This window comes from Leucopleurus acutus (assembly GCF_964270905.1).
Source record: "Leucopleurus acutus genome assembly, chromosome: 10".
Taxonomy (NCBI): domain Eukaryota; kingdom Metazoa; phylum Chordata; class Mammalia; order Artiodactyla; family Delphinidae; genus Leucopleurus; species Leucopleurus acutus.
Window position 1 is genome coordinate 13,283,938 of NC_139153.1, and position 27,870 is coordinate 13,311,807.

The following is a 27,870-nucleotide window of genomic DNA, read 5'->3' on the forward strand; positions in this document are numbered from 1 at the left end:
GTACAAATTAGAGCATCAGTTCGCTGGAAAGCACCCTTAAGTGATAGATATAATTCTTCTCACTGGAATTCTTGGAATATATCTGTTGGATTTGTATGGTATTTGCTCCTTTTTGAAAATATATCAGGAGCTCCTGGCTGATCTTGAGGACAAACCTTGACAGATATAAAATAGCGCGTAAGGAATGGGCTTTTAGCCTAGTGAGTGTTTGAATCCCTGGCAATAAATTAAGCCTGTGGATGGCATATCCCCTTGCTCAGCTCCTGCAGGGCCCTCCCACCTACTATGAGAGCAATGGTGTACTGTAATGCTGCCTTTTCATCATGTGATACAACCATAAAATGACTGTCGTGAGCTAGTCAGGGAGAGACAGAGGGGGCCCTAGGGGGAGTCAGGAGGGGGTGGCTGGGAGGCATGGGAAGATGAGGAAACAGTTGAATGCACTGCTAGATGGCGTTCAGACTCAAGGGAGCGGAGCCTGGGGTTCTCGTCAAGATCAGGAATGCTCTTTCCCCAGGACTGTGCTTTTGGTTTTAAGGGCTGAGCCAACAGTTAAGCACTAGCACTCACCATGTTAAAAGAGCCATGATGGGGCTTCCCTGGTGGCGCAGCGGTTGAGAGTCCCCCTGCCGATGCAGGGGACACAGGTTCGTGCCCCGGTCCGGGAAGATCCCACATGCTGCGGAGCGGCTGGGCCCGTGAACCATGGCCTCAGAGCCTGTGCGTCCGGAGCCTGTGCTCTGCAACGGGAGAGGCCACACAGTGAGAGGCCCGCGTACCGAAAAAAAACAAAAAAAGAGCCATGATGAGGTGTTTTTCCCGATCACCATGTGGCCACATGCCTCATCTGGCACCATTACATGGTAGTTTAGAGCACAGATTCTGCAACCAAACTGCTTTGGTTCAGATTCTGGCTCTGCCACTTACTAGCTGGTCATCTTGGGCAGATTACTTAATTCCTCTGTGCCTCAGTTTCTTCCTCTGGGAAAAAGGGTGAAGTGCTAAAACCTTCCTCGTAGGTTTTTGTAAGGATTAAATCAGTCAAAATGTGTCACGTGGCCAGAATCAAGCCTGGCACATAGTAAGTGCAATATGGTGTTGACAGGAATATCTGTAACACTTGGTAATCCCTCTTTTATAAAAACAGTAAGCGTCAACTGAGATCCTTCTAAATAGAGTTTCCAGATTTAGTCAATGTAAATACAGAATGCCCTGTTAAATTTTAATTTCAATACCCCAAATTATAATTTTTTAGTATAAGTATGCTCCATGCAATATTTGAGCATACTTTGACTAAAAAAATTAACAACTGCTACCACTGTTGATTCTGAGACACCAATCCTTAAGAGAGTGTCCTAGTCTCTTCACTGATACTTTAGATGTTGTAAAATGAAATATTTTTCAGTTATGCCTCATAATACTGTTTTCTGGCCCGCATTTATAAACAGCCTCCTTCCACCCTTATAAAAAACATACAACCCTTCAAATACTCCCAAATATATACATAGTCCCTACCTTCTAGAAAATCCCATAGTAAAGCCCAATTCTTCCAATAAGCTTTTCCTCATTAATCCCATCTAGCTCCCTCTCTCTCTGCAATTTTTATTCTATTTGTTTTATCAATTAGCAGGTAGTTAAATGTTTCCTTAAAATGTTTTCTGATATCTCCCATGGACTTCCAATGGGTTGCTTTATAACTTGAAGCAATAACTATATCTTATAAATATAAAATATTTCCCAATTGTACACACACTGAGTGTTCAAAGGGCTGATGAATATTGTACACGTGTATGATGACACAAATGCCCTGTTAGTCCAGTGGTTCCTTATTTGTTCATGTTTGAGTTGCACTGGCCTGAAGAGCTTTGAATAAAGTGGCAGAATGCAGCTTATCAGTTGAATTACAGCCCTTTAAGAAGGGATTAGATGTACTTTTCCCTAAGTGTGGGTCACATAAACTCATCTTTCACAGAGTCAGATTTGCTTTAGGAAACCAGGAGGACACCTGTAATTCATAGCTTAACTCGTGGGCACATTATGCTGGCTTATGCCACAAAGTTTATGGTAAAATTACAATATCATTTCCCTAGAGAAGTTGGTAGGAAAATAGAGTAAGTGGGTCTCTTAAAACTGTTTCAGTCCACTTTGTGCTCCTTTTAGATAAAGATCGCTTGAGAAGCATGAGAGTGATTTTTCCATGCTTCTAGTTCACCTTGAAAGATTCTGATACGACCTAGAACCAATTTTCTTAGACCCTATTTGCAGACAGTAGTATTCAATACCGACATTTTATTTTGGAAAACCCTGAAGTCAAGATACTGATGATTTCACATTATGCCTCACAGTCCCATGAATGTCAGATCGGAAATTCCTGTCTCATGTCCCTCCCTCTGTTTTAACACTTAAGAAAATGGTTGCTCTGAGATGTGATATAACTTCCTAGGGTCACACAGCTTGGGAGTGTCTGTTTTCCTTCCTCCATTACAGGAACATGGTAAAGAGAAAAGAAACATATACTAGATTCTTTGGCATCTTTTGAAGAAAACTCCATAGAAATGGAGACCTTGTTATTAATAACATTTTCTGTACTGTCTTGGCAACGGTGTGTGGGCTCAAGATTCACAGTAGCTTCAGTGCTGTGTTTTGGGTGGTCCTAACTGCCTCCGAACTAGGTGTTGACAGAAAAATAACACAGCACAGCAGGGCAATTCAGGGAAGAGTCTCATAAGGACATGTGGGACTTGCTGGCTCCCTTAGCACCCTTTCAGTTGTAAGTGACAGTATGTATTTCAAATTTGCTTAAGTACAAATGGAAAATAATGTGTTCACCTAAGTAAGAAATCCAAGTGTTAGATTCAGGCACACCTGGATCTAGGGGCTACACTGATGACTCTGTCTCTCTATATCTAGATTCTGCTTTCTTCCCAGATAGGTTCTCTTCATGCAGTGACCATGAAAGCCCCCAAGCTCACATCCTTCTCATTATTGCAGAGGGAGTCTATTTCCTGGTAGCACCAGGAGAATTCTTAGAGAGGTTTCTCATTGGCCCAGCATGATGCAGTTTCATATCTCTTGACCAATCACAAAGGAGAAGAATAGAGTAATCTGATTGGCTAGGCTTGGGTCCCATGTCCAGCCCTTGAGCTGTGGGTAAGGAAACCACCACCAAGAGCCACATATACAGAGAATAAATGATTGGGGCTTTCCCTAAAAGAAAGGACATTAGACAAACCATAGATGTTGTGTCTATATATTTATTTTACACACTCACGTGCGTGCACACACACACACACACACACACACACACACACACATACTCTCTGCTGCACCTGTTCCTGATTGTAGCCTAATCTAATCCATGGAGTCAGCAGCAGAGTTTAGAGGTATTTATGGATGGTTTAATTTCCCATTTCTCTTAAGATTGCTTAGCTCTGTAAGGATCTCTTTTCCTCCTCTAGTCACATAGTGAGGAAAATCTGTTCTGTGGCTCTTTGTGGAGGTATTCATGGCCTACAATTTGTTTCCGACTGGGACAGCTGCAAGGTGCCGTTGGTCTCATGTAGTTGTTTCCATAGAGACAAAGAAGGTTATAGGGCTCATGGAATTAACCCTCAAGAGAGTCAGAAGGCGTGAGACCTAGAATCCCAGCTGGATTATTAAAACCTGAAAGATACTGTTGGTCTTCAGAGAGTCTTGGAGGCTCCTTCATTTATTTACCAAACATTTCTTGAGTACACTATGTTCCAGGCATGGTTTTGGGCATAGAGTTCAGGGGGATAAACAAGGCAGACAACAGCCCATTCTCATGGAGCTTACATTCTGGTGGCAGAGGGAGAAGATTATCAAGTAAAACAAAGAGGAAAATAGAAATGAGGAGATAGGAGAATCCCTGGGAGGGCAACTCTTAAGTGCAAAGTCAGGGAAGGGCCCTCTGGGAAGACATCTTGAGCTGACACTTAAATGATGGAGGAGCCATACATTCAAAGATTTGGGGAAGGAACATTCCTAGTCAAGTACTCTGAGGTGGGAAGAAACGTAGTCATAGTATCAGTAATAATAACTAGCACTTATGGAGCGCTTACCGTTTGTCAAACTCTCTGTTAAGCACTTAGGTGAGTGTTATTTTAATCTTCACAGTCATGTTCATAAGGAGGAAACTGAGGCTCACAGTGGCTAAATAATCACCCAAGACGCTTCTGGTAAGTGGCAGAACCCTGAATGGGACCTGAGCAGTTGATTTCCAGAGCCTGCCAACTTAAACTTTTCAGAAAATGTAAAAGGATTCAGTAGCTGCTTCTTTACTTGAAGGGATACCATGGGAGGAAGACTGGGGTTATTTTATGAAACTGTGATTGTCAGGAAGTATGTAAAGTATGGGAGCAACAGAGTTCTGAATGCCTGAACTTTCCAGAGTGGAATAAGCTGCTCCCGACTGGAGAATGGCCTGAGTTTGGTAGGACTGCTTAGAGAAAACTCAAAAATTGCATAATCGGCCTCATCTTTAAACTCCCTCCTAACAATGAGATGCTACTTTTTCAAATTTATTTTTCTAGCAAGGTCAGAATCAGGAAAGGACTCCTCCACACATACTCACAAAATCGACTTTAAAAACACATTAGAGAGGCCACTTATTTTACAACAAAACTTATGATTTATCATAAATCCCCAGGCTTTTTAAATAAATGCTGCTGTGCCATATGCCCCCTTCAGTTCAAGTTTGAGTGTAAATCATAAGAAGTCCATAATCCCACAGGCTTTATGTTTTTATGATCACAGAAGACTGCCTCGCCTTTCCATTCATGCTTAATTTTTCTTGATAGCTCCCTCTAGATCTTAGCAAATAATTAAAACTAATGAACAATCCGCAATGGCAGTAGAGCAATGAGCATATTGTTTCCTGTCTGGGCTCCAAGCTTGATGAAAGGAAAGACTCACTGAGAAACACCCCGCTGATGTTTCGTACTTCACTTCCTGACCGCCCAGTGAGAACAAATGACAGCTTCGGGGAAAATCATGAATTAAGATTTTTTAGCACTTTATAGAATAGTTAGAGTTTGCAAGCATACAGTTAGTCGGTATAAGTGCTGATTCCCCAATAGAGAAGGATTCTAAGGTATGCACTTCTTGTTTTCTCTTACTCCTTTCCTGTATCGGTGGGATCATGTTTCCGTTAAACCAGATCTGCTAATCACAAATAGCACCTAAACCAGAGGGACTGATGTGCCCAAGTGTTGGTGGTATGGTGGTTAGCATAGCTGCCTTCCAGAGTGGCTGATATAAAAGAGAGAGAGAGAGGCACTCATAAATTACCATCGTATCACGTTTTTCCAAGGTGAATGATGTGTTTTCAACAGATATTAATAGAGACTATTTTATTCAGGGGGTTTATCTAATCAAAGAAAAGTAGAAAAGCAAAGCTTCAGGTTAAATCAATCCTCTCGGAGACTGGAAGTTTGAATTCTGAGGTTTTCTCCAGAAAGTAAGAGAGAAGTGAAATTTGGGAGGAGGATTGATTATTTCCATTCATTTTCTATTGTGTATTCTGTATCTACATCTATGGAAAAGTCCTTGATATTTTTGGTTGACTTGATACTTAACTCAATTTAATTTGACCGGTCAAGCGATTAACAAATCATAGTCAGTAAAAATAGAAGTTCTGTCTTCTTTCGGTTTTCTTCTGCAAATGACTTTTTAAAAATAAATCCCATGCACTAAAGATATAGCCAAAGTGAATTAGTTTTTAGCATCGACCTCAAAGGGGATTTAGATGATAATAAAAATACAGTCAATTTTTAATTGCTCTGAAGCCGACATTTGGGGCCTTTTAGAGAGTTTCTTCTTTCCTTCATTTCCTGTCTTTCTGTTTACTGGCTCCAAGTGGGAAGGAAGAAATCACAGGTGCTCCAAAAACTCATTAAAAAGACTTTGATGTAGAAGAGTTGCTGGGAGTTGGTTAGATTTTGATCACCCACGCTTGCTCCACCTGCTCATTGGTCCAGCAAATTGAAAGTTGACAATACAATTCCAGAAACCCAAGTTAGGAAGCTTCTGTGGATTTGCTATCGGTATTGGCTCCAGTAAGGCAGCGGAGAGAGCTGAGTTCAGCCTTCGGAATGCCCTCAGCGGCCACACCTTCTTCTGTCTTTATTAGTATAGAATCTTAAAACCTCAAGAATGGAAAAGTTCAGCCGTGTCCTCCCTAACCCCTCAGGTCAAAACTTGCTCTCAGAAAACCTGCAGAATTTCAGATGGCTTTTTAAGTCTCTTTATTTACTGTGGAATAAAATTGGTTATGGGTTGAAAAGGGCAGAAAATATCTGTGAGTTGGTTGAGGAAGAATCTTAGGGGTTGGGAGACATTCAAAGTTTGAAACCATCTTGGGTGCTAAGTCATATTTTATACAAGAAACACCCACTTAACCTGTGTTCAAGATTGTCCCTGTCCCTTATACATAAGTGAGGGCAGAGTTCTTTTTTTTTCCACTTGATATTTTATTTTATTATGTCTTTTTTTAATTGAAGTATAGTTGATTTACAATGTTGTGCCTGTCTCTATTGTACAGCAAAGTGACTTAGTTATACACATATAGACATTCTTTTTTAATATTCTTTTCCATTATGGTTTATCACAGGATACTGAGTATAGTTCCCCGTGGTATACATTAGGACCTTGTTGTTTATTCATTCTAAATATAATAGTTTGCATCTACTAATCCAAACTCGCAGTCCATCCCTCTCCCTCCCACCCTCCCCCTTGGCAACCACTAGTCTGTTCTCTATGTCTGCGAGTCTGTATCTGTTTTGTAGATAAGTTCATTTGTGCCATATTTTAGATTCCACATGTAAGTGATATCATATGGTATTTGTCTTTTTCTTTCTGACTTCACTTAGTATAATGATCTCTAGTTGCATCCATGTTGCTGCAAATGGCATTATTTTGTTCTTTTTTATGGCTGAGTAGTATTGCATTGTATATATACATGTACCATATCTTCCTTATCCATTCATCTGTTGATGGACATTTAGGTTGTTTCCATGTTTTGGCTATTGTGAACAGTGCTGTTATGAACATAAGGGTGCATGTATCTTTTTGAATTATAGTTTTGTCTGGGTATATTCCCAAGACTGGGATTGCTGGATTATATGGTAATTCTGTTTTTAGTTTTCTGAGGAAGCTCCATACTATTTTCCATAGTGTCTGTACCAACTTACATTCCCACCAACAGTGTTTGAGGGTTCCTTTTTCACTGCACCCTCTCCAGAATTTGTTATTTGTAGACTTTTTAATGATGGCCATTCTGACTGGTGTGAGTTGGTACCTCATTGTAGTTTTGATTTGCATTTCTCTAATAATTGGTGATGTTGAGCATCGTTTCATGTGCCTACTGGCCATCTGTATGTCCTCTTCAGAGAAATGTCTATTAAGGTCTTCTCCCCGTTTTTCAGTTGGGTTGTTTGGTTTTTTGTTGTTGAGTTGTATGAGCTGTTTGCATATTTTGGAGATTATGCCCTTGTCTGTTGCATCATTTGCAAATATTTTCTCCCATTCCATAGGTTGTCTTTTGTTTTTATGTTTTGTTTTGTCTTGTTTATGGTTCCCTTTGCTATGCAAAAGCTTGTAAGTTTGATTAGGTCCCTTTTGTTTATTTTTATTTCTATTGAAGGGCAGAGTTCCTAACAAAGATCTAGTTCAGGGTACAGCAGTCTACAGTCCACATACAAATCCAGCCCCCCACACGTTTTTATATGGCCTGTGAGCTGAAGATGACTTTACATTTTAAAATGGGTGGAAAAAAGTAATGAAGATTTTGTGACACATGAAAATGATATTTTGAAATGAAATTCAAATTTTAGGGTCCATAAGTAAAGTTATATTGGAACACAGCCATGCACACTCATTTGCATATTGCTTAAGGATGCCTTTGTTCTACAAAGGCAGGGTTGAGTTGTCATGACAGTCCATGGAGCCTAAAATACCTGAAATAGTTATTTTCTGTCCCTTTAAGAAAAAGGTTGCCAGTGCTTAGTGTGGGTCAGTGTTTTTAAAACAGTTTCCTAAAGATCCTCGTTGTTCAACAGAGCTTAACCTTAGAGCAGAGAATGGAAAGGTGAGGCCCCAGGGAGAGGCTCCATGAAGATGTCCCATCTGCTCAGAATGGTTCTGCTTTTACTTCTCATACTTTAAAATCTACAAATGAATTTATAAAAGTTTAAAGCCACTGCAACAAGCAGTAAATTTTTAAATCATAAAGTGTTTTAAATCTTCTTAACACTTTTCCAAATTAAATGCCTAGTAACAAGCGATATACTTTCCAGGAAACAAGGATCTGCTGTCATTATTTCACCATAAAAGCAGAGATTTCCATGGAAGAAGGAGAGAACTGGAAACTTATCAGGACCCAAAGCAGTGCTAAGGATCTACCTTCTTTTCCTCACTCTTCTGGCCTTCATCTCTGTCTACATCTGTTCTCTTTTCCTCCTCTCTCTCCATACTAATTTCCTCAACCTCTTCACACTTTCTTATTCCTTCCTAAATGAAGGTGACATGTGGCTTTTGCTTGCCATGGCATCCTGTAAGTTCTGCTGCATTATATTGAAAATTCTTTGTTTCTCTCCAAGAGAGAAAACCTAGCAGTTAAAGTCGTGAGCTTTGGAGCCAGATTGCCCTGGTTTGAATCCTGGCCCTTCTACTTACCAGCTGGGCTGGTTACTTCACTTCTCTCTGCTCCAATTTCCTTGTGAGTAAAATGGGATAATAATTTTATCTATTGCATAAGGTTGTTGTGGAGAATTAAATAATATTTGTAAAATAGAACTATGGCTGGCAGATAGTAAGCATGATGTAGGCGTTTGCTACTATTAGTATGTGATTGGCTCACTCAAGCTGTGGGTGTGCCCCAGTCAACGTCAGAGTTTTTGAGGGCTGATCTTTTGTCAGCTATCACCCCTCAGTCTAATCAGCAAAGGTTGGGTGATAGGGTCTATAGACTGCATTAAAGGCTTCAATTCTTTATCCCTCCCTGTATCCATTCCCTGCGTTGTATAAGGTTGCAGTATCCTCCTGTGTTGGTGGGACATCTTTTCCATGTCTTGACTCTATGCTTGATATGTGACTTGCTTTGGCCAGTGGGAAGTTGGCTGACAGTACAAACAGAGGTTTGAAAAGTGCTTACACATCTGGGCTCATTCTCTCTGCCATCTCTGCCATTGTCATGAGAAGGTCATGCCCAAGTTGACCTGCTGATTTCAGGAGGAGACTAAAAAACATGGGCAGCAGAGCCATCCCTGGCCCAGCCAGCCTAGAAGGGCCAACCCCCGGTCAACCTGCGGACTGATGAGAAATCATATATGATTCGTGTCTTATGCCTTCAGGTTTTAGATGGTTTGTTACACAGCATAAATCATTTTAGGGAGAAAAATAACTGATTAAATCCAGTTACTGATAAGTTGATAAACTTATTCAATAAAAAAACACACTCAAGTATGTTTATAAGATATTTTTCACTGATTTCATGAAGATTTTTTTTTTCAAATAAGCTATTCAGAATTTCTGGCTTTAAATCTTCTTAAGCCATTTTCCCTGTAAACTCCACAAGTCTCTCCATCGGGTGGAGACAAGATGTTTTGCCTTGCCAGTGCAAATTCTCTTTGGAATTCTTTTAAAACTCATCTGCTTGTCAAAGGGCACTGCAGGTGGTTTGCATAGCCATGGAGGGTGAAATCAGTTTCCAGACGTCCAACTCAGCAGGCTTCCCATGGGGGTTGTGGAGAAAAGGAATCGAGGAGCAGTCTGAGTTCTACAATATTTGTGAACTGGGGATATTTTCCTTCAGGGGAGGAACAAAACTGACAGATACAGACACACACGTATAAACAAAATTCACTTCAAAGGGAAAACTTTTCTTATAGAAATCCATCTACTAAAGCTGAGGGTAGAGATATAGGGCCAAAATAATGTATGTAATTGCAAGTCAAGATGTTTAGCCTTTGGTCCCAGATGCATTTATTTTCTACATGGGCCAAGCAGTCTGGGATCAGGGTACAATTTACAGTCAGCTAAAGATAGCATGAAGAACTGTCTTCTGAGAAGGGGTACTGACCATCATCTCTTGTACCCTGCCTTCTAGGGTGGCCCTTTGGGTTGTATTGCCCCATGTCTCTGAAGCAGCAGTGTTGAGCAGTGGTTAGTGTTGAGCACTAACCCTGGAGCCAGATTACCTGGGCTCGGATCCTGGTTATCTTACTTGTTAGCTGTATAACTTGGGGTGAGTTGCTCAACCTCTCTATCTTCTCATGAGGTAGTATGGAGGATTAGATTAATTAAAACATTTAAAATGCTCAGAAGAGTGCTGGGCACGTACTAAGCACTCTATAAACGTCTGTTGTTGTTATCATCCTTGTTGTTACACCTGTTACAACTATTTTGGTGAAAAGCCGTGCATGTCTTCTGGGAACCCGCCCCTTGCTTTACTTGAGTTCATAGTCTACAAATGCTGGCTCCACCATCCTTAGTCCTGCCTCACCAGTTAGAGCCATCATCGCCTGGCACAGTGATGCATTGTGGTTTGAATATGTGACTCAGTCTAACCAGTGAGCTGTAAGGTTTAGATTTGGTGGGGTTGTGAGAGAGAGGCATGCTTTCTCTTCCACTGGACATCAACTCATAAGGAAATAAATTAGAACGGAGCCCATTACGAAGAGCAAAGCCAACAGATGGAACAAGAGCAGGTCCCAGTGACATTTAAACCCCTCGATTTAGCCCCCTCCCTGCTATCCGTGGATTCTTTTTTTCTTTTTAATGTGAGGCTATAAATATCCTTTTGGCTTACATGAGTTGAAGTTGGGTTTAACAGAAAGAGCTCTTATACCCCTTCTAAATATTTTTTCAGAAAGTTTTATTGAAACTTGGGTCCCTTTTTTGAAGTTTTTCCTGTAGATTCAGGCCATTTCAGAACAAACTTGAACGAGCAAACAAATGAATCAAAATATGACAATCTCATTCATACTGAACTGCCAGGAATTGTCATTTTAGGGTGTTTATACTTTTGTGAGATTTGGGGGTGTAGGAGGTTACAGTGGAAATCACCACCTTACACCTCTGTCCTGAGTTGTGTATTAAACCATGTCAAATCTAAGAATTCATGGAATATAAAACTGGCTAATAAAACAGAGCAGCTTTGATCTTCCCCCTTCATGAGATTTATTCTGACAGTTTGCAACTAGATGAAATAGATAATGGAAATCCGTTGTCAAAATAACTCAGTTTAAATGTATTGTCAGAGTAACAGACTTAGTTATCCACTTCACCAAAGGACTGTAAGAAGCAAGGCTTCACATCATCCCTTCTCGTAAACATCAGAAAGCATTAAAAAGGCTTTCCAAGTACATGAAATTATGAAGTGGGCAAATTTTGCCTTCATTGAGTTATGCCCTATTTCCCCTTCCTAGGCATGGATTATTTGTCCTTCTTTCTTCTACATTCTCGCTTCTAAAACGCTTGTCTTCATGCCTAGGAAGAACCTCCATTGTCTTTTCTGGTAATGGTCCCATTTATGGGGCCCCAAGGGTGTATACATAGTCCGGGCTGGGGCAATCGCAGTCCTTCCCCTCCTCAGTCAAAGTGATTGGTCCAGAGTATGGGCATGTGAAGCAAGGTTAGCCATTCACAGTCCTTTGGCAGATTTTTCTTTTTAATTTGAAGCTGAAAAGGAAGGTTCTTTGCTTGTGTGGTAAAAGAGCTGTTAGGGTGTGAGTATAGAGCTGCCTGCAGCCATGGAGAAAACAGGTCAGCGATCAGCAATAGTAAAGAGTTAGGCTGTAATAGAGAGAGTCAAAATGTAAAGAAGCAGTCTTGGCAGCATTCAAGGCCTTAGTCCTATTCACTCCTGAGGGAAGCTTTATCTCTGCCCTGCCCATGAATTTGTTGTATAGGTAAATAAATATGTCCTCATTTCTTGATAGAGACTTCTGGTATCAGCTCTGACTTGTAAAGAGCTGGGAGATAGCTTCCCATCCTAACAACAAGAAAAAACTTGACAAACTGAAAATCAATTAATTTTCTTTGACTTTTATTGAAAGTCCCAAGGACCAACAGTCTTTGGAGAACCCATTCTTCCATGATCATCACCCCCAGGAACCCCACTAGATTCTCAGTCTGAAGTTCCCAGAATGAGCCACTCATGGCTCTGGAAGGGACAGCGGGAAAGTAATCATAGTAAAATTCACCCAGAACCTTCTCTGTAACAAAGATCTACTCTCCAGGAAAAAGATTTTGCCAGATTCTTATGCCAGTAGGGGAAGGACGTTCCTCCATTTCCAGCACCTCAAGCCTTCCTGTCTGTCCTCTGAGGAAATGTGGAGGCTGGAGCAGGGGGGCCACTCAACAGGGGTCAGGGCTTCAGGGAAATCAATAGCAAATGCTGTAGGCAAGGAAGGGAGTAAGAAGCATGTGGGTAAAGTTATACCACTCGAAGAACACTTGTGAAGGTGACAAGCCCAAGATTCAGGCCACTAAAACACTGAGATTTCATTAGATTATAATGCTCCCTTTTCCCTACATTAGTACCACACCAACAGGGCCTCAGTATAATAATAGTAGATTGTAGCTGAAAGAGCTACAAGATGCAGACTCTTTCTGAGGAAGTATACTTGGGGAAGCCCAAAATCTAGAGAGGAGATAAGAACGATGACACTCGAGAAATTTGAAGCTTCTGTCACCTGTAACTACGGCAAACATTAAACACAGTTCCATTCCTAGCCATATTACCATAAATCCTCATGCTAAAGTCCTGTTTATCTCAAATTTCATTACTTCATATAATGTCTTGCTTTCAACCACCATTTATAAGACAAGCCAAAAGCAAGGAAAAAAGGTAGTCTGAGGAAACAAAGTAATTGTTGGAAACAGACTCACATATGACATATATGTAGGAGTTAGCAGATAGGATACTTAAGATATATGATTAACATGATGTGGACACTAATGGAAAAAAATAGACTATGTGTAAGAACAGGTGGGTATAGTAGATGGTAATTCTATGAGATGATCAATGTGAAATGCTAGAAACCAAAAATACTGTAACAGGGATGAAGAATGCCTTCATGGACTTGACACATTCGAGGAAAGACTCCATGAGCTTACAGATAGATCAACAGAAACCAAACTGAAAGGCAGAAAAAAAAAATAGAAAACAAATGAACAAAAAAATCCAAGAGGGCTTCCCTGGTGGCACAGTGGTTGAGAGTCTGCCTGCTGATGCAGGGGAAGAGGGTTCGTGCCCCGGTCCGGGAAGATCCCACATGCTGCGGAGCGGCTGGGCCCATGAACCATGGCCACTGAGCCTGCACATCCGGAGCCTGTGCTCCGCAGCCGGAGAGGCCACAACAGTGAGAGGCTCGCGTACGGCAAAAAAAAAAAAAAAAAAAAAAAAAAAATCCAAGAACTTCGGGACAATTTCAAAATGTATAAGATACATATAATTTGAATATCAGAAAAGAGAAGGGAGCAAAAGAGATATTTGAATAATGACTGAAAACTTTCCAAAATTAACGACAGACACTAAACCAGAGATCCAGGAAGCTGAGAAAACACCAAATAGGATACATACTTAAAAACTACGCTTACGTATAGCATATTCAAACTGCAGAAATCCAAAGGCAAAGAGAAATCTTGGAAGAAGTCAGAGTAACACAATACCTTAACTGTAGAGGAAAACGGATAGGAATTAAAGCATACTACTTGTTAGAAATCATGCAAGCTAGAGCATGAAGTGAAATATTAAAAGTGGTGGGAAAAAACTGACCTACCAACCTATAATATTATATCCAGCAAAATTAATCGTTCAAAAATAAAGGTTATAGAGAGACTTTTGCAGACAAACAAAAACAGGGAATTTGTAAGCAGCAGACCTGCCCTGCAAAAAATAGTGAAAAAGTTCTTCAGAGAGAGAGAAGGAAAATAATGTCTTGAAAACTTGAGTATACATAAAGAAAGGAAGAGCTTCAGAAAAGGAATAAGTGAAGGTAAAATAAAACAAAATATTTTTGTTACTCTTAATTGATCTAAAAGATAACTGTAAAGAAATAAGAGTAATAACATATTCGTAATTATAGCCTATGGATCAGTAAAATGAATGCCAGCAACATCACATGAGACAGGAGGGATGAATTCGGAATACTCTGTTACAATGTACCTGAATTGCAAAAACGAATATAATGTTACTTAAGGTGAAGTCATATTAGTTTAAACTGTATATTGTATAATGAGTGCAAAGCTTCAGTTTGGGAAGATTGAAAAGTTCTGGAGATAGTGGTGATGCTTAGATAACAGTGTAAATGTACATGTAAAAATGGTTAAAATTGTAAATTTGTGTTATGTATGTTTCACCAAGATTTTTTTTAAGACTATAAAAATGTATATTGTAAATTCTATGGCCACCACTAAAAGTGCTTTTTAAAAAGTTTAATTAATATTCTAAATAAGAAATAAGATGGGGTCATATTAAATGCTCAATTAAATGCAGAGAAGGCAGAAAAAAACAGCAATAGGAGGTAGGGGTAGGTATCAAAGAATAAATACAATGAATAAAGAGCTGTTGAAAACATGATAGAAATTATATCAATAACCACTTTAAATATGAATGGTTTAATTATGCGAATTAAAAACAGAGATTGTTACAGTGGATTAAAAACAAACAAAACAAGACCCAACTATATGTTATCTACAAGAAACCCACTTTAACTGTAAAGACTTAGATAGGTTAAAAGTAAAATGATATTCTATACTGATACTAATTTTTAAAAATCTGCAATAGCCATATTATTTCCAAACGAAGCAGATTTTTGAACAAGGAAATTATCAGGGACAAATGGCGCATTACATAATGAAAAAAGAGACAATTCTCCAAGAAGACATAACAGTCCTTACTGTGTATGCACCTAACAAGAGTGTCAAAATACATGAGGCGAAAACTGATAAAACTGAAAGGAGAAATAGACAAATTTATTATTATAGTGGAGACTTCAACACTCTTCTGTCAGTAGTTGATAGATGTAGCAGGCAGAAAATCAGTAAGGATATAGATGACGTGAACAGCAGTATCAATCAATCTAGTGACCTTAGGGAACTAGAGAAAGAAGAGTAATTATTCCTAAAGCAAGCAGAAGAAAAGCAATAATAAAAATTAAAGGTGATATCAATAAAATTGAAAATTAAAATAGAGAAAATCAGCCAAAGCAAAAGCTAGTTCTTTGGAAAGACAGTATCTTAAAATTGATCAGGTTATCTCCTGTTACACCCAAAAGTTCTGATTAATCTATATCACAATTATCTCCAACTTCTAAGTGTTCAGCAGTTTTTCTCTTTCCCACCTTTTCCTCTCTACCCTTTGTAGAGGAGTTTTTTCTGATAAGTGGGTTCACACTAAGCCATTAATGAGGTAATAAAAGTAATTGTAGGATTAGTGTGCACTTCCGTTTCAACAGTGCCTGGTATGATGAACGTGCTCAATAAATATCTCAACAGGAACCACTGGAAGTGATGAGATCATCTTTAATGCCAGATACTTTTAAACCGCTGAGTCTAGATTGGGGAAGCTTAGTGTGACAGGTGTCCTTCAGTTGGGCCACCTCCTGAGACCAGGTCTCATCCAAAATTAGATTGACGGGCTCACCTTCATGGTTACTATTTGCCCTTTCTCCCTAAGTCCAAGCTGGTGATGACCCTTGTGGTGAGCAAATGGAGAATCTCCTTGCCAGCTGGGTCTGTTCAAGTCCAGGGTTCTACGTGTGGAAGCAAGAATGGCGTGTTTAGCCTTTAACCACCTTCCACACCCCACAAACAGAAAAGAGTCTGTTAACAGACAAGTCATGGCCTTTGTAGGATAGGACAATTTGTAGTATGAAATTTTAGGAACCAGCTTAGGGATTTTCAGTCTGTGCAAAACAGATGTGTTCCATCGCTAAATTGGAATAATTTCTGGGTTTTTGCAATTTTCAGAAAGTATAACTTAATGGATAAAATTTTCTCAATTTTAAGCTTTTCCTTGGCAAAATTTCCTAGGCTTTCTGCATCTGCTACTGCTCATCTGCTGGTGAGTGCTAGCTGATAACAAATCAAATGAATAAGTAGAAAGCAAAAGTTAAGGCAAACAACCAATCACTCTTAATTCAACAGCATGCTTTTTTATGGTTGTGTGTTTGTGGTTATGATTTTATATTGTGACATACAATACAGTCTCATTTTCTGTGTGGTGTTGTTCCTGGAATTAAATGTATCAATATTTCATGGTGTTCTATGAAGAGCATAATAAGCTCCAAGTGTTCAGTCATTATGAACTCTTCTTAAAAGATCAAGAAAGTATTGTTTTTGTAGATCATATTCCAGATATGGAAATCACGTTCTCTGGCATCTATAGCCTGGTAACCCCCAACCTCAGCTCAGTCAAATAGCCAGAAGAAGGAGGGGCACAGCTGGGCCCCTCATCTTACATTTCCGGGACTCTCCATATGGCAAAACCATGAGGGAATGCTAAGAGGAGGAAGCCCACAGAGGAGGAATGTTCATGTGCGGTGTTCATGGGGCCATATTTACTAGCGAGCAGGTGTCTTAGTCTGCTTGGGCTGCTATAACAAAATCCCGTAGACTTGGTGGCTTAATCAACAGACATTTATTTCTCCCAGTTCTGGAGACAGGAAGGTCTACAGTCAAGGTGCTAGCTGACTCACTTCCTGGTGAGAGCTCTCTTCCTGGCTTGTAGATATCTGTCCTCACATGGCAGAGAGAGCAAGAGAGAATAAGCCCTCTACTGTCTTCTTATAAGGATATTCATCCCATAATAAGGGCCCCACCCTCATCTAACCAAATTATTTCCCACAGGTCCATCTCCAAATACTATCACATTGGGGAGTTAGGGCTTCAACAGATGAATTTGAGAGAACACAATTCAGTCCATAGCAGCAGGATACCTGTGCCTTGCCAGAAATGCAACCATGCTCCACTTTTCTTTTGAATTCCTGTCCCAGTTCTGGGAGGATATTCTTACCACCACCTTTTTAAGTTCCCGCTTCCATATGATAGAGATGAGAAGCTCAAGTCCAAGGACGAGGCCAGATGTTCAGATTCATGTTCCGATTTGTATTCATCAAAAAGGCCTTCCCCAGGACTTCCCCGGCGGCACAGTGGTTAAGAATCCGCCTGCCAGTGCAGGGGAACCGGGTTCGAACCCTGGTCTGGGAACATCCCACATGCCACGGAGCAGCTAAGCACATGCACCATAACTACTGAGCCTGTGCTGTAGAACCTGTGAGCCACAACTATCGAAGACCAAGTGCATAGGTCCTGTGCCCCACAACAAGAGAAGCCACCGCAATGAGAAGCCCACACACCGCAAGGAGGAGCAGCCCCCCACTCGCCGCTACTAGAGAAAGCCCACATGAAGCAATGAAGACCCAACACAGCCAAAAATAAATAATAAATAAATAAATTTATTGTTTTAAAAAAGGCCACCCCTTGGGATTCAGCATTTCCCAAGTAACTACTAAGCTCTTACCTTATTCCCCATTCTGTGAATTATTCTTCCTTGGATGTAAGCTTGTTGCCTGAACAGCCTTGGTGGAAAAGAGGTACCAAGGCAGGACTCAGCTCCCCAGATTCTTAGCATCAACTGTTTACTTTCTTTCCTACCAGAGGATATTATATAATTATGTATCAAGTCATGGCCTCCAACTTTATTTCAGCCATTTCTATGTTCTGTGCTCTGGTAAATGTTACCAGTGACCTGCTAATTATTCAATCAGTAGACTCCTCAGTCACCTATATTATTTGAACTTTCTAGGGCATTTAGTATTATGGACTGCTCCCTTTGTTAAACCTTTTCCTCCTCCCTTAAGTTCCAACACAGCCCCGTCCTTAGTATCTTCCCACTTTATGTCTACCTAGCATGGGGTTACTGGATCCTCTTCCTTTGTATTCCCTTTTAAGGCACTGCCCATATCTCCCTTTCTCTTCTCCCTCCACCTGCTCTACCTGTGTGCTCTTATCCAGTCCCCTGCATCCATCTGTCACCTATGTACACATGGTTCCAAAACAACATCAGCAGGTCCTGGCCAGTTTCTCCATTTGTCCCTAACTAGATGCCCCACAGGCACCCCAAAGGAGCGTATCCCAAGTGGAACCTGTCAACAGTTGACCTAACTTCCCCTGAATTCTTCCTCTTCCTACATTCTCGAATATGATGATGGGGCTATGAACAAAGATGAAGGAGGAGGAGGAAAGAAGAAGGAAGCAAATAATTATAAACTCTCTCTTCCAGTGTAGTTCCAAGTGCTTTGTGTATGTTCAGTCATTTAATCCTTCCATTAATTCTATGAGGTGTGGGCTATTACTGTCCTGATTTTACAGATTAAGAAATGGAGGCAAAGACATAGTGAGTAACTTGCCCAAAGATACATAGTAGTAATGTCAGTGTCAGGATTCAAACCCAGAAGGACTGGCTTTCAGTGCCACCTTGCACACTACTTTGACTCTAAACATGGCACTGGTACCCATCCACTCACCTGAGAATGAACCTAGATACTCCTTCTTCCTCAGTATCCAGTCAGCCACCAGCAGGGAACTTGAATGCTCAGGAGGGAGGGTCGTGGAGAAGGAAGATAAAGGCGCTTCCATTTTCCTAGAGTTCTGCAACATGGTAAATAGATGAACAGGCATTAAAAAGCACTCATAATTTTGAAAATTCCTCATAGCCCAGTCTGGAATGTCATGTCCCATTTCTGACTATTTTTCAAATACTTATTCTACACAAGCATGACTAATATAAGAAATGACATGAAAATGATGCTTCAGTAGCAGAGTGAAATTCAGAACTTGTGCCTATGTAAGATGAGATATGTTAGTCTCATTCCAAAGAAGATTTTTCCTTAATGTGGAATCAGAACAAAGGGTGGAGCCTTTGGAGGGATGGGGTGGTCTTTAAATTCCATCACAGGTGAGCCCCGTATGGTAGGATTATAACATAGATAACGTGGCCTTGTTAATAAAATCCTTTCGGTCCATGAATAATGGACCATGGGTAGGAGGAGCCTATCTCAGCTAAACTTTTCTTTGCATGAGGAATATGTGAAGACTGTGTAGTACACTTCACAGTTTTCAAGCGTTAACATTGGGAATACATTACAGTTGTTGATTCTACTACGTAAATGTTACACATGGGACAGGAGTGAGTTTGTCTGAAAGTTAGTCTTTTAGTAGAGACTATTTTGTAAAGTTTTCCCCAATATTTGAGGAAGATAAGCTAACGTAATGACTATATCTTATAACATGAGCTGTTTTCCTTTCAAGAAATATTTGAGCAAAGGCACTATGCCAGGCACCAAGGTAGCTGCTGAGAACACAGCAGTAATTAGACAGATGTGAACTTTGCCCTCAAAGACCTGGGAGACAGAGTTAAAAATAAGTAAAAAAACAAAGAAATAAATGGAAGCAGACTAGTCAAATAATTATATTATAAGAATGTTAGGAAGGAAACAAAAAATTGGCCTAATATGAAACATAATTCATAGGATCTCTCTAAAAGCAATCAAGGTAGACCTCTCTGAGGAGGTGACATGCACACTGAATCCTGACAGTTGAAATATTGGCCCTTGTCCCCTCCCCTACCCCAGCCTCAGGCTGGGGATAAAATGCTTGTCTTCTCTTTGCTCTGTCCCCATCCACATTCATTTTCCTGGTTCCATTGATCATACAGAGTGCATTTCCCAGCACTCGGTCATTCCAAAACCTGAGGCCAAGTTCTGTTCACCAAAGTACCTTGCCACTGCTATTGAAGTGATACCACTCAGTTTAAAAACGGGCTAATGATCTGAATAGACATTTCTCCAAAGAAGAGAAAAAAATGGCCACCAAACAGATGAAAGGATGCTCAACCTAATTAGCCATCAGGGAAATGCAAATCAACATCACAGTGAGATACCACTTGACACCCGCTAGGATGGCTATAATCAGAGAGATGTAAATACTAGCAAGGATGTGGAGAAATTGGAAGCCTCACACCCCCCCCACTGGTGGGAATGCAAAATGGTGCAGCCAGTTTGGAAACAGTATGGCAGCTTCTCAAGAAGTTAAAAATAGAATTACCATATGACCCAGCATTTCCATTTCTAGGAACATACATAAGCGAAATGAAAACATATGTCCACACAAACATTGTACAGGAATGTTTGTAGCAGTTTATTCATTAATAGTCCCAAGGTGGTCACGACCCAAATGTCCATCAGCAAATGAGTAAGTAAACAAACATGGTATATCTATACAATAGAATCTTATTCTGCCACAAAAAGGAATGAATGCCTGAGTGGAAGAGCCTTGAAAATATGATGCTAAGTAAAAGAAGCCAGTCACAAAAGATCACATCTTGTGCAGTTCCATTTACATGAAATTGCAGAGTAGGCAAATCCGTAGAGACAGAAAGCAGATGAGTGGGTACCTAGGGCTGAGGAGAGGGGAGAGCTGGAGGATACCTGCTAAAGGGCCTTTTGGGGGTGATTAAAACAGTCTAAAATTGATAGTGGTGAACTGTGCACAACTCTGTAAATATGCTAAAAACCATTGGATTATACACTTTACCTGTGTGAATTACACAGTATGTGAAATCTATCTTAATAAAGCTATTATTTTTTTTTTAAAGTGATAGGAAATGGAGTCTTGAAATGGAGGGCGGGATACAAGTGTAGAAAAGGATTATTTTTCTCCACGACAACTCTTCACCTTTAAAGTCACCTCTTTCTGCCTTTGTCCAAGAGGAAATTGCTGTATACAACCGGGCTGTTACGGCAGTGATAGACGCTGACATCCTAGCTCTAACACTGAAAAACAATCTCCTTCCACACATGGAAAAAATGGGCTCTTGGCTGACTCCACCCTAACATGATTTTTATTCCTCTTGCAAAAAAAAAAAAAAAATGCTGGGAGCAATCATTTTGTATACTCTAGAATCAGAAATCTATCATGAGTCGTGCCTAGACATGGGTCACAATACAGTGAGACATGGAAATGTTTCATTGATCCCTTCATTGAAATTGCATTTGTTTAACAACTGTATGAGAACTCTGTGTTTTGAGTGACAGAAACCCAACTCAAACCAGCTGCCTGAAGAACTGGAGGGAATGAAACACAGATTTTTATTCCTGGGAAATACCATATAAAGTGGCTGTCTTGCCCTCATGATTAGGCACTCTCTCTTCTATGTTCCCACACCATTTTCTATGCCCCTGTATCAGTGCCCAGTGTATTTAGAAGCTGGTCTCCCATCTAAGTTGGTTCACTTCATCTTCATCACCTCAGAGCACCTAACACACAGTAGAGCACACTAAACATATCCTGAACAGTGAACTGGATCCATTGAGCATCAACCCTCTACACCACATGTTCCAAGGAAAATCAGCTCAAGGTCTACCCTAGAGAGAAAACCCAGCACAGCCCAGGTAGTGACTGAAGGGAGAGTTACATTCCAGAATGACTCATTCCCAGCTAAAGGGGAAGGCAGGATCCATCTGGAAAACAGATGGAATGCTCCCTTTTAGCACACATAAATTAAATCTCATTATCTGCCAAAACAGAAAGTTAACATTGATTTTGTGGGGGTTTTTTTCCCTCCTTAAAGAAAAAAATCCCTGTGTTTATGAACTAAAACTTCATGACAAATTTTTGTTCCATATTGTGATTATAGCACCTAATTTCCTAATTAAATATGCTAATTGTGAGTTACCTCACAACTACAAAGCACAGGAGTATAATTACGTAATAAAAAGCTTTTATGAAACTTTTGTGGGGAAAAGGGCTGGCTGAGGAGACAGCTGCTTAGCAAGAACAAGATTGGTGCTACCTAGGGGCCCCTTGTGTCTGAATTGCCCGTGGCTAACAATGACAAGTTGGCTCCTTGCATGAATTTCTCAAGTTTTAAGTCTGAGAAAACCTCTTTCTGTAATGGAGGGCATGGCTACAAAGCCACTGTGTGGTGGGAAAGGAGAAACCTCTTCATGGAAAAAGGGGTTCTGCTCACTTCCAGGGTGAGTCTGGAACAAGCCTCAACTTTCTCTGTGGTGCTTCAGTACCATGGGATTGTTCCCAGTGCCCCCTCCCCCCCACACACACACAACTTCCCCCGTCATCATCTACCCACTAAGAGAGTCTTAATGACTCCAGTTTCCTAATCTTTTATGAAACACAATCACAAGCAATAAGAAGATTAGAGGGCGGTGTGGCCAAGACGGCAGAGTAGGAAGACCCTGAGCTCACGTCCTCCCAAGGACACATTAAAATTACAAGAAGCAGATCAGGGGCAAGTGGACAACTAGTGGAATGGACCTACATAATAAAGAACTGGGAAAAAAAGGAGTAAGAATAGTGGAAGAAAAGCCCTTGAACTTAGGCTTAAGAGTGTTTGGTGATTTGGTATAAGTATAGGGAGGATGTTGGGGAAGTGTTGCTGATCAGTATGGGTGGGGTTCCTTTAATGTTTTTCAGGAGACACAAGTAAGGATTGGGGTTTCTTTTAAATACCCTACAGTGCCAAGACTGTGCTTCTTAGAATGCAACTTTGTGTAAATACTGGACCATGTGAGGCCCACAGATATATTTAGACTACACGTTATCATCTTACCCGTATTCATTCCCAAAAAGCAAATATCTTGTATTTATTTCTCTGCTGTTTTTCTCCCCTACATAACTTACTCACCTTCAGCATATATGTGTGTGTGTGTGTGTGTATATATATATATATATATATATATAGATGGATGTATAAATTCTAGCTGTCTTTTTCTCTCTTTCATTGGTTGTCATTTTTAAAATTTTTTATTTGCATACAATTTTATGGGTTACTTTCCATTTACAGTTACTACGAAATATTGGCTGTATTCTCCATGTTGTAGCATATGCCCTTGAGCCTGTCTTATACCCAATAGTTTCTACCTCCACTCCCCCAACCCTCCACTGCCCCCTACCCCCAATGGTAACCACTAGCTTGTCCTCTAAATATGCAACAAACTAGTGAATATAATAACAAAAATGAAGCAGATTCACAGATATAGCTGCTTTTTAAAATAAATCATCATTATTATCACAATTATTACATCCACAAATATTTCCCAGTCCTGTAAGACCTCACATTCAAGCATCCCTTCCTTTTCTCTTGGCTCTTTCGGGTTTTTGGTTGGTTGTTAATCCTCAGTTCACTGCCATCAAATCTATCAAGTGGGCCTTAATTTTTCTAATCAGCAGTCCAAAGTTTGAGGCAGGTAAACACTTAAGCTGAAGCATTCAGAAGAAATTGATAGAGAAAAGTTGAGGCTATGTCATATCAACTGACTGACCTGCAGCCACTCTAAGGTCCCATAATTATGTTCCTGTTACTCCCTACAAGATGCTACGTAATCCTCTCATCAAACTGTGCATTTGAAATACTATCCATGAGCAAAATTATCAGGTTAGATTGATTTTCCCATCCCATGTTACTTACATAATTGAAGCTATAGTCCAGCAGCCATAAATCAAGTCACATCATGTTGAAGTGGCTGAGTTCCTGGTGGGGTGTTGGAGAGACACTTTGATAGCACCCTGTCAAGATTTCGTTCCTGGTTCCTTTCTCCTGTGAGGTGAGAGACCAGCTAAGCCTCACGTTTCCCAAGCTGACTGGTGTGATAGCATAGTCTCATTTATTTACTGAGGGAACTCATAGGCACTAAAATTTATTTTTCCAGAGTGGAATACAGCAAAAATGTCCTGAACCCTCACATAACCAGTGGCATCCAGGGTAATACAGGGAGACCAAAAAAGCCACCAACAGCCACCCAGGGCATTTTTGGTGGCACAAGCTGACCAGAAACAATTTCTCCAGAGAAAACAGATAGGCTTATATCTAGAATATTCCACTACATATGTCAGAAAGAAAGATTTTGAAGTGAAAGTTATACATTATAAAGGAAAGTGTATACTCAGGAGAGCACATTACTTAGCTCATAGTAGGAGATCCATAACGATTGGTTAAATAAATATTTTTAAGTTGATGGTTTAATTTTTCTTCAAACTTCGTGCTTATTTTGATAAATTCCATACACAATTCCATAAGTTTCATGAAAGGGAAGAAATGGGTTTTTTTAGATGCCATAATGTAGAAAATTCTCCTGGGTTTTGGTTCTTAAATTCATTTTTCAAAACTTTTTATTTTGAGATAATTTTAGACTTAGAAAAAAGTTGCAAAAATAATGCAGAGTTCCCACATTCTCAGCTTCCCCTTCTGTTAACCCCTTACATAACTGTAAAACACTGATCAAATCTAAGAAAGGAAACTTCTACACTGCTGTTAATTAAACTGTGGAATTTATTTGGGTCTCACTAGTTTTCTACAATTGACCTTTTTCTGTTCCAGGATTCAGTTAGGATCCCAAATCGCATTTAGTTGGCACGTTTCCTTAGTCTCCTTTTATCTGTGACAACTTCTTTTTCTTTCCTTGTCTTCATGACCTTGTCACTTTTGAACAGTACTGACAGTTGTTTTAGAGAAAGTCCCTCAATTTGTATTTGTCTGATGTTTCTTCACTATTAAATTGGGGGTGTGCATTCTTGGAAGGGATACCACACAGGCGATGTGCTTCTTTCTGTATCAAATCAGGGGGTACGTGATCATCGATAGGTATTATGGGTGATGTTAACTTGGTCACTTGTCTAAGACAGTTTGCCAGATTTCTTAAATATAAAGTTACTTTTTTCCCTTTGCTATTGCTAAATACTTACAGGAGATCCTTTGAAACTATGCAAATACTCTCTTCCTGCTTAAACTTTCACCCATGAATGTTAGCATCCATCAGGATATCTTCCCAGAGGCAGTTGTTACTCTGGTGTGCCAAGGATGATTTTCTATTTCATTCTGCTTACATTTATTAATTGGAATTCTTCCGTACAGAAGAGTCATCGTTTCTCCCTGTTTTATTTGTTCATGCATCTATATCAGGGTGGGCTCATGGATATTTATTTTGTACTTTGGGTTATAATCTAAAACTGTCATTTATTTGACGCTCACGTTGGTCCAACTGTAGCCATTCAGAGCTCTTTCAGTATGTACCGTTTCGATATGCCCCATCCTTCTTGTTTTGTTTTGTTTTGTTTTTTGAGTCCTTCCTCACTATCTGGCACTCCAAGATGCTCCAGATTCATCTTCTATTTTCCCTGCCCCAGTCCTGGAATCAACCAGTTCGCCAAAGAGCCCTTAGTTGCTTTTATTGGAGAATGGTGTTTAAAATGGTGATATTGAAGGGCCACAAATTCATCGTTTTTAACATTTATTTGCCAGGTCAGTGCTTCAGGAAGTCTCTGTTATGGACTGAATGTATCCCCCCCATATTCATATGTTGAAATACTAACTCCCAGCGTGATGGTCTTAGGAGGTGGGGCCTCCGGATGGTACTGCAGTCTGAAAGTTTGTGTCTTCCCCAGGATTCGTATGTTGAAATCCTAGTGCCATCGTGATGGCATTAGGAGGTAGGGGTTTTGAGAGGTATTTAGCAGATGAGGATGGATCCTCATGAGTGGGGATAGTGCTCTTATAAAGGAGACCCCAGAGAGCTCCCTCATCCCTTCTGCCAGGCGAGGACACAATGAAAAGGCTGTGAATCAGGGATAGGGCCCTCACCTGACACCAAATCTGCCAGCACCATGATTTTGGAATTCCCAGGCATCCAAACTGTGAGAAATAAATGTTTTTTGTTTAAGCCACCTAATCCATGGTGTTTTTGTTATAGCAGCCCAAACAGACTAAAACAGTCTCCCATCCCATCCATCCCCATTCCCCCCACAAAATATAAAACACAAACCCTCAGCCCTAAATATATCTAACACATTGACACATAATCGTGTTGACCAAGAGTAATATTTTTTTAAATTCACAATCATGGCATGGGCAACAACCAGTCACATTGAATACTAGCCTAAACCCTGGGGCAGGGTCCTGGACTTGCCCCCTGTGACAGGTATTTACAACCCTTTATTTCTAGGTCTTGAGGAGATACTGGGAAAGTGGAAAGTGTAAGGGGGACCCATAGGAGGAGCCACAGCAGCTTAGGGCCAAGGGACAGGCATGCAGGGGACTCAGCAGCAACAGTTTCCCACTGGTAGGATTGCTTCTGTAGTTTATGTATTGGTAGCCATCGTGATACCATGATTTATAATGAGAAATATACATTTGGTCTTCATCCCCATTTCTGGCACAGAGCTCCTAAAACCACTGGAATTTCGTAAGTTTGGAAGTGATAAAGATGTCTCTTCTTAGGTTATGAGTTGAGTTTTGGAACGCACCTGAGGAGGGGGGCTGGTTGGCAGGGGACCCAACCATGTGATTAGAAGGTTCGAGCTTTCAATCCCACCCTCCCAACCGCCTACCCCCGGGAAAGGGAAAAGGGCTGGTGATTGAATCAATCGCCAACAGCCAATTAGTTAATCAATCATGCATATGTAATGAAGCCTCCATAAAAACCCAAAAGGACAGGGTTCAGAGAGCTTCCAGGTTGGAGATTCTAGGAGAGCAGTGCCTTCAGAGGGCATGAAAGCTCCACGCGCTTTCCCCCTACCTAGCCCTATGCATTTCTTCCATTTGGCTGTTTCTGAGTTATACCTTTTTACAATAAACTAGTAATCTAGTAAGCAAAATGTTTCTCTGAGTTCTGTGAGTCACTCTAGCAAATGAATAAAATTCAGGGAGGGGGGCATTGGAACTTCAAATCTGTACCCAGTTGGTCAGAAGCACAGGTGACAACCTGAACTTGTGATTAGCATCTGAAGTGGGGAAAGGCAGTCTTGTAGGACTGAGCCCTTAACCTGTGGGATCTGATGCTGTCTCCAGGTAGTACATAGTGTCAGAATTGAGTGGAATTGAGTGGCCACCCATCTGGTGTCTGAGAATTGCTTGGATGTATGGGAAACCGCCCCCTCCAAACACACACACACACAGACACAAATCGGAACGGGATGACATAATTGTTAGCCCTTCATGTACACGGCAGCTGAATATCAGGCTCTCTTTTGATACCTTACAGGCCGGGTCCTCTACAAACTGGATGCTAATCCTGAATAGTGATACTGCATATGGGTCAGTTTAACCTTCTAGCTGAGGGTCAGGACTCTGGAGTCAGCTCAAACTGCATTTGAATTCCATTTCTACCACACACCAGCTGTGTAACGCTAGTCAAGTTACTTGTCCATTCTGAGCCTCAGTTTCCTCAGTAGAAGCAAATAATGAGAATACCTACCTCAACGGCATTATATACATAGTGCCCAGCATAGTGCCCAGCCCAGAGTACTGGCCCAGCAAACGTTAACACTTTACTGCTAGTGCTATTATTATAAATAATAATAATAAAGATAATAATGTTAGTCATTATTTGATCTATCATTGAGTTTACTTTTTTCTACCCTCCATAGAACCAGCAAACATTCCAGTATGTTCTCTGCCAAAGGGGAGGGACTCTGCAATTTTGTCAAGATGATGCTACGACAATGAGATGGAACATTCCACCTCCAGTTATTAATTACCTGGCATATTTCACAAAACTGATCAACTTTGCATGGCATGGTAAGGTAACAAAATTTTGCTTTTTTTTGTCTTTACGAAGCCAGAAATGGTAATTGCATAGAAGAAATTTGATCTCTGTTTGCATGATTAGGTAGGATGTCAATTAGTCTTCATGCTATAAATATCTTGGGCACAGTTTTAAGGTTTGCACCACCTGTAATTATACTCATAGAGTACTGGAGGCAAAAGTAATCTTAATGAAATTTTAGTCTGATAAACTCGTTGTGTACAAAAGAAAATTGAAAATCAGA

At 40.4% G+C, this 27,870-nt stretch overlaps 1 protein-coding gene across 3 annotated transcripts in view; it reads left to right on the forward strand.

The window, feature by feature from the left end:
- The window catches only part of CRBN (cereblon), a 209,986-nt gene that overhangs the window by 75,637 nt on the left and 106,479 nt on the right, over positions 1–27,870 (forward strand). For 2 of the 3 annotated variants that reach the window (XM_082848941.1, XM_082848942.1), the window contains exon 2: positions 27,469–27,624. In XM_082848941.1, coding sequence (XP_082705067.1) covers positions 27,544–27,624 — 81 coding nt within the window. In that variant the 5' untranslated portion in view covers positions 27,469–27,543. The remainder of the gene's footprint in view (positions 1–27,468; positions 27,625–27,870) is intronic. The other variant, XM_082848943.1, reaches the window with a different exon arrangement.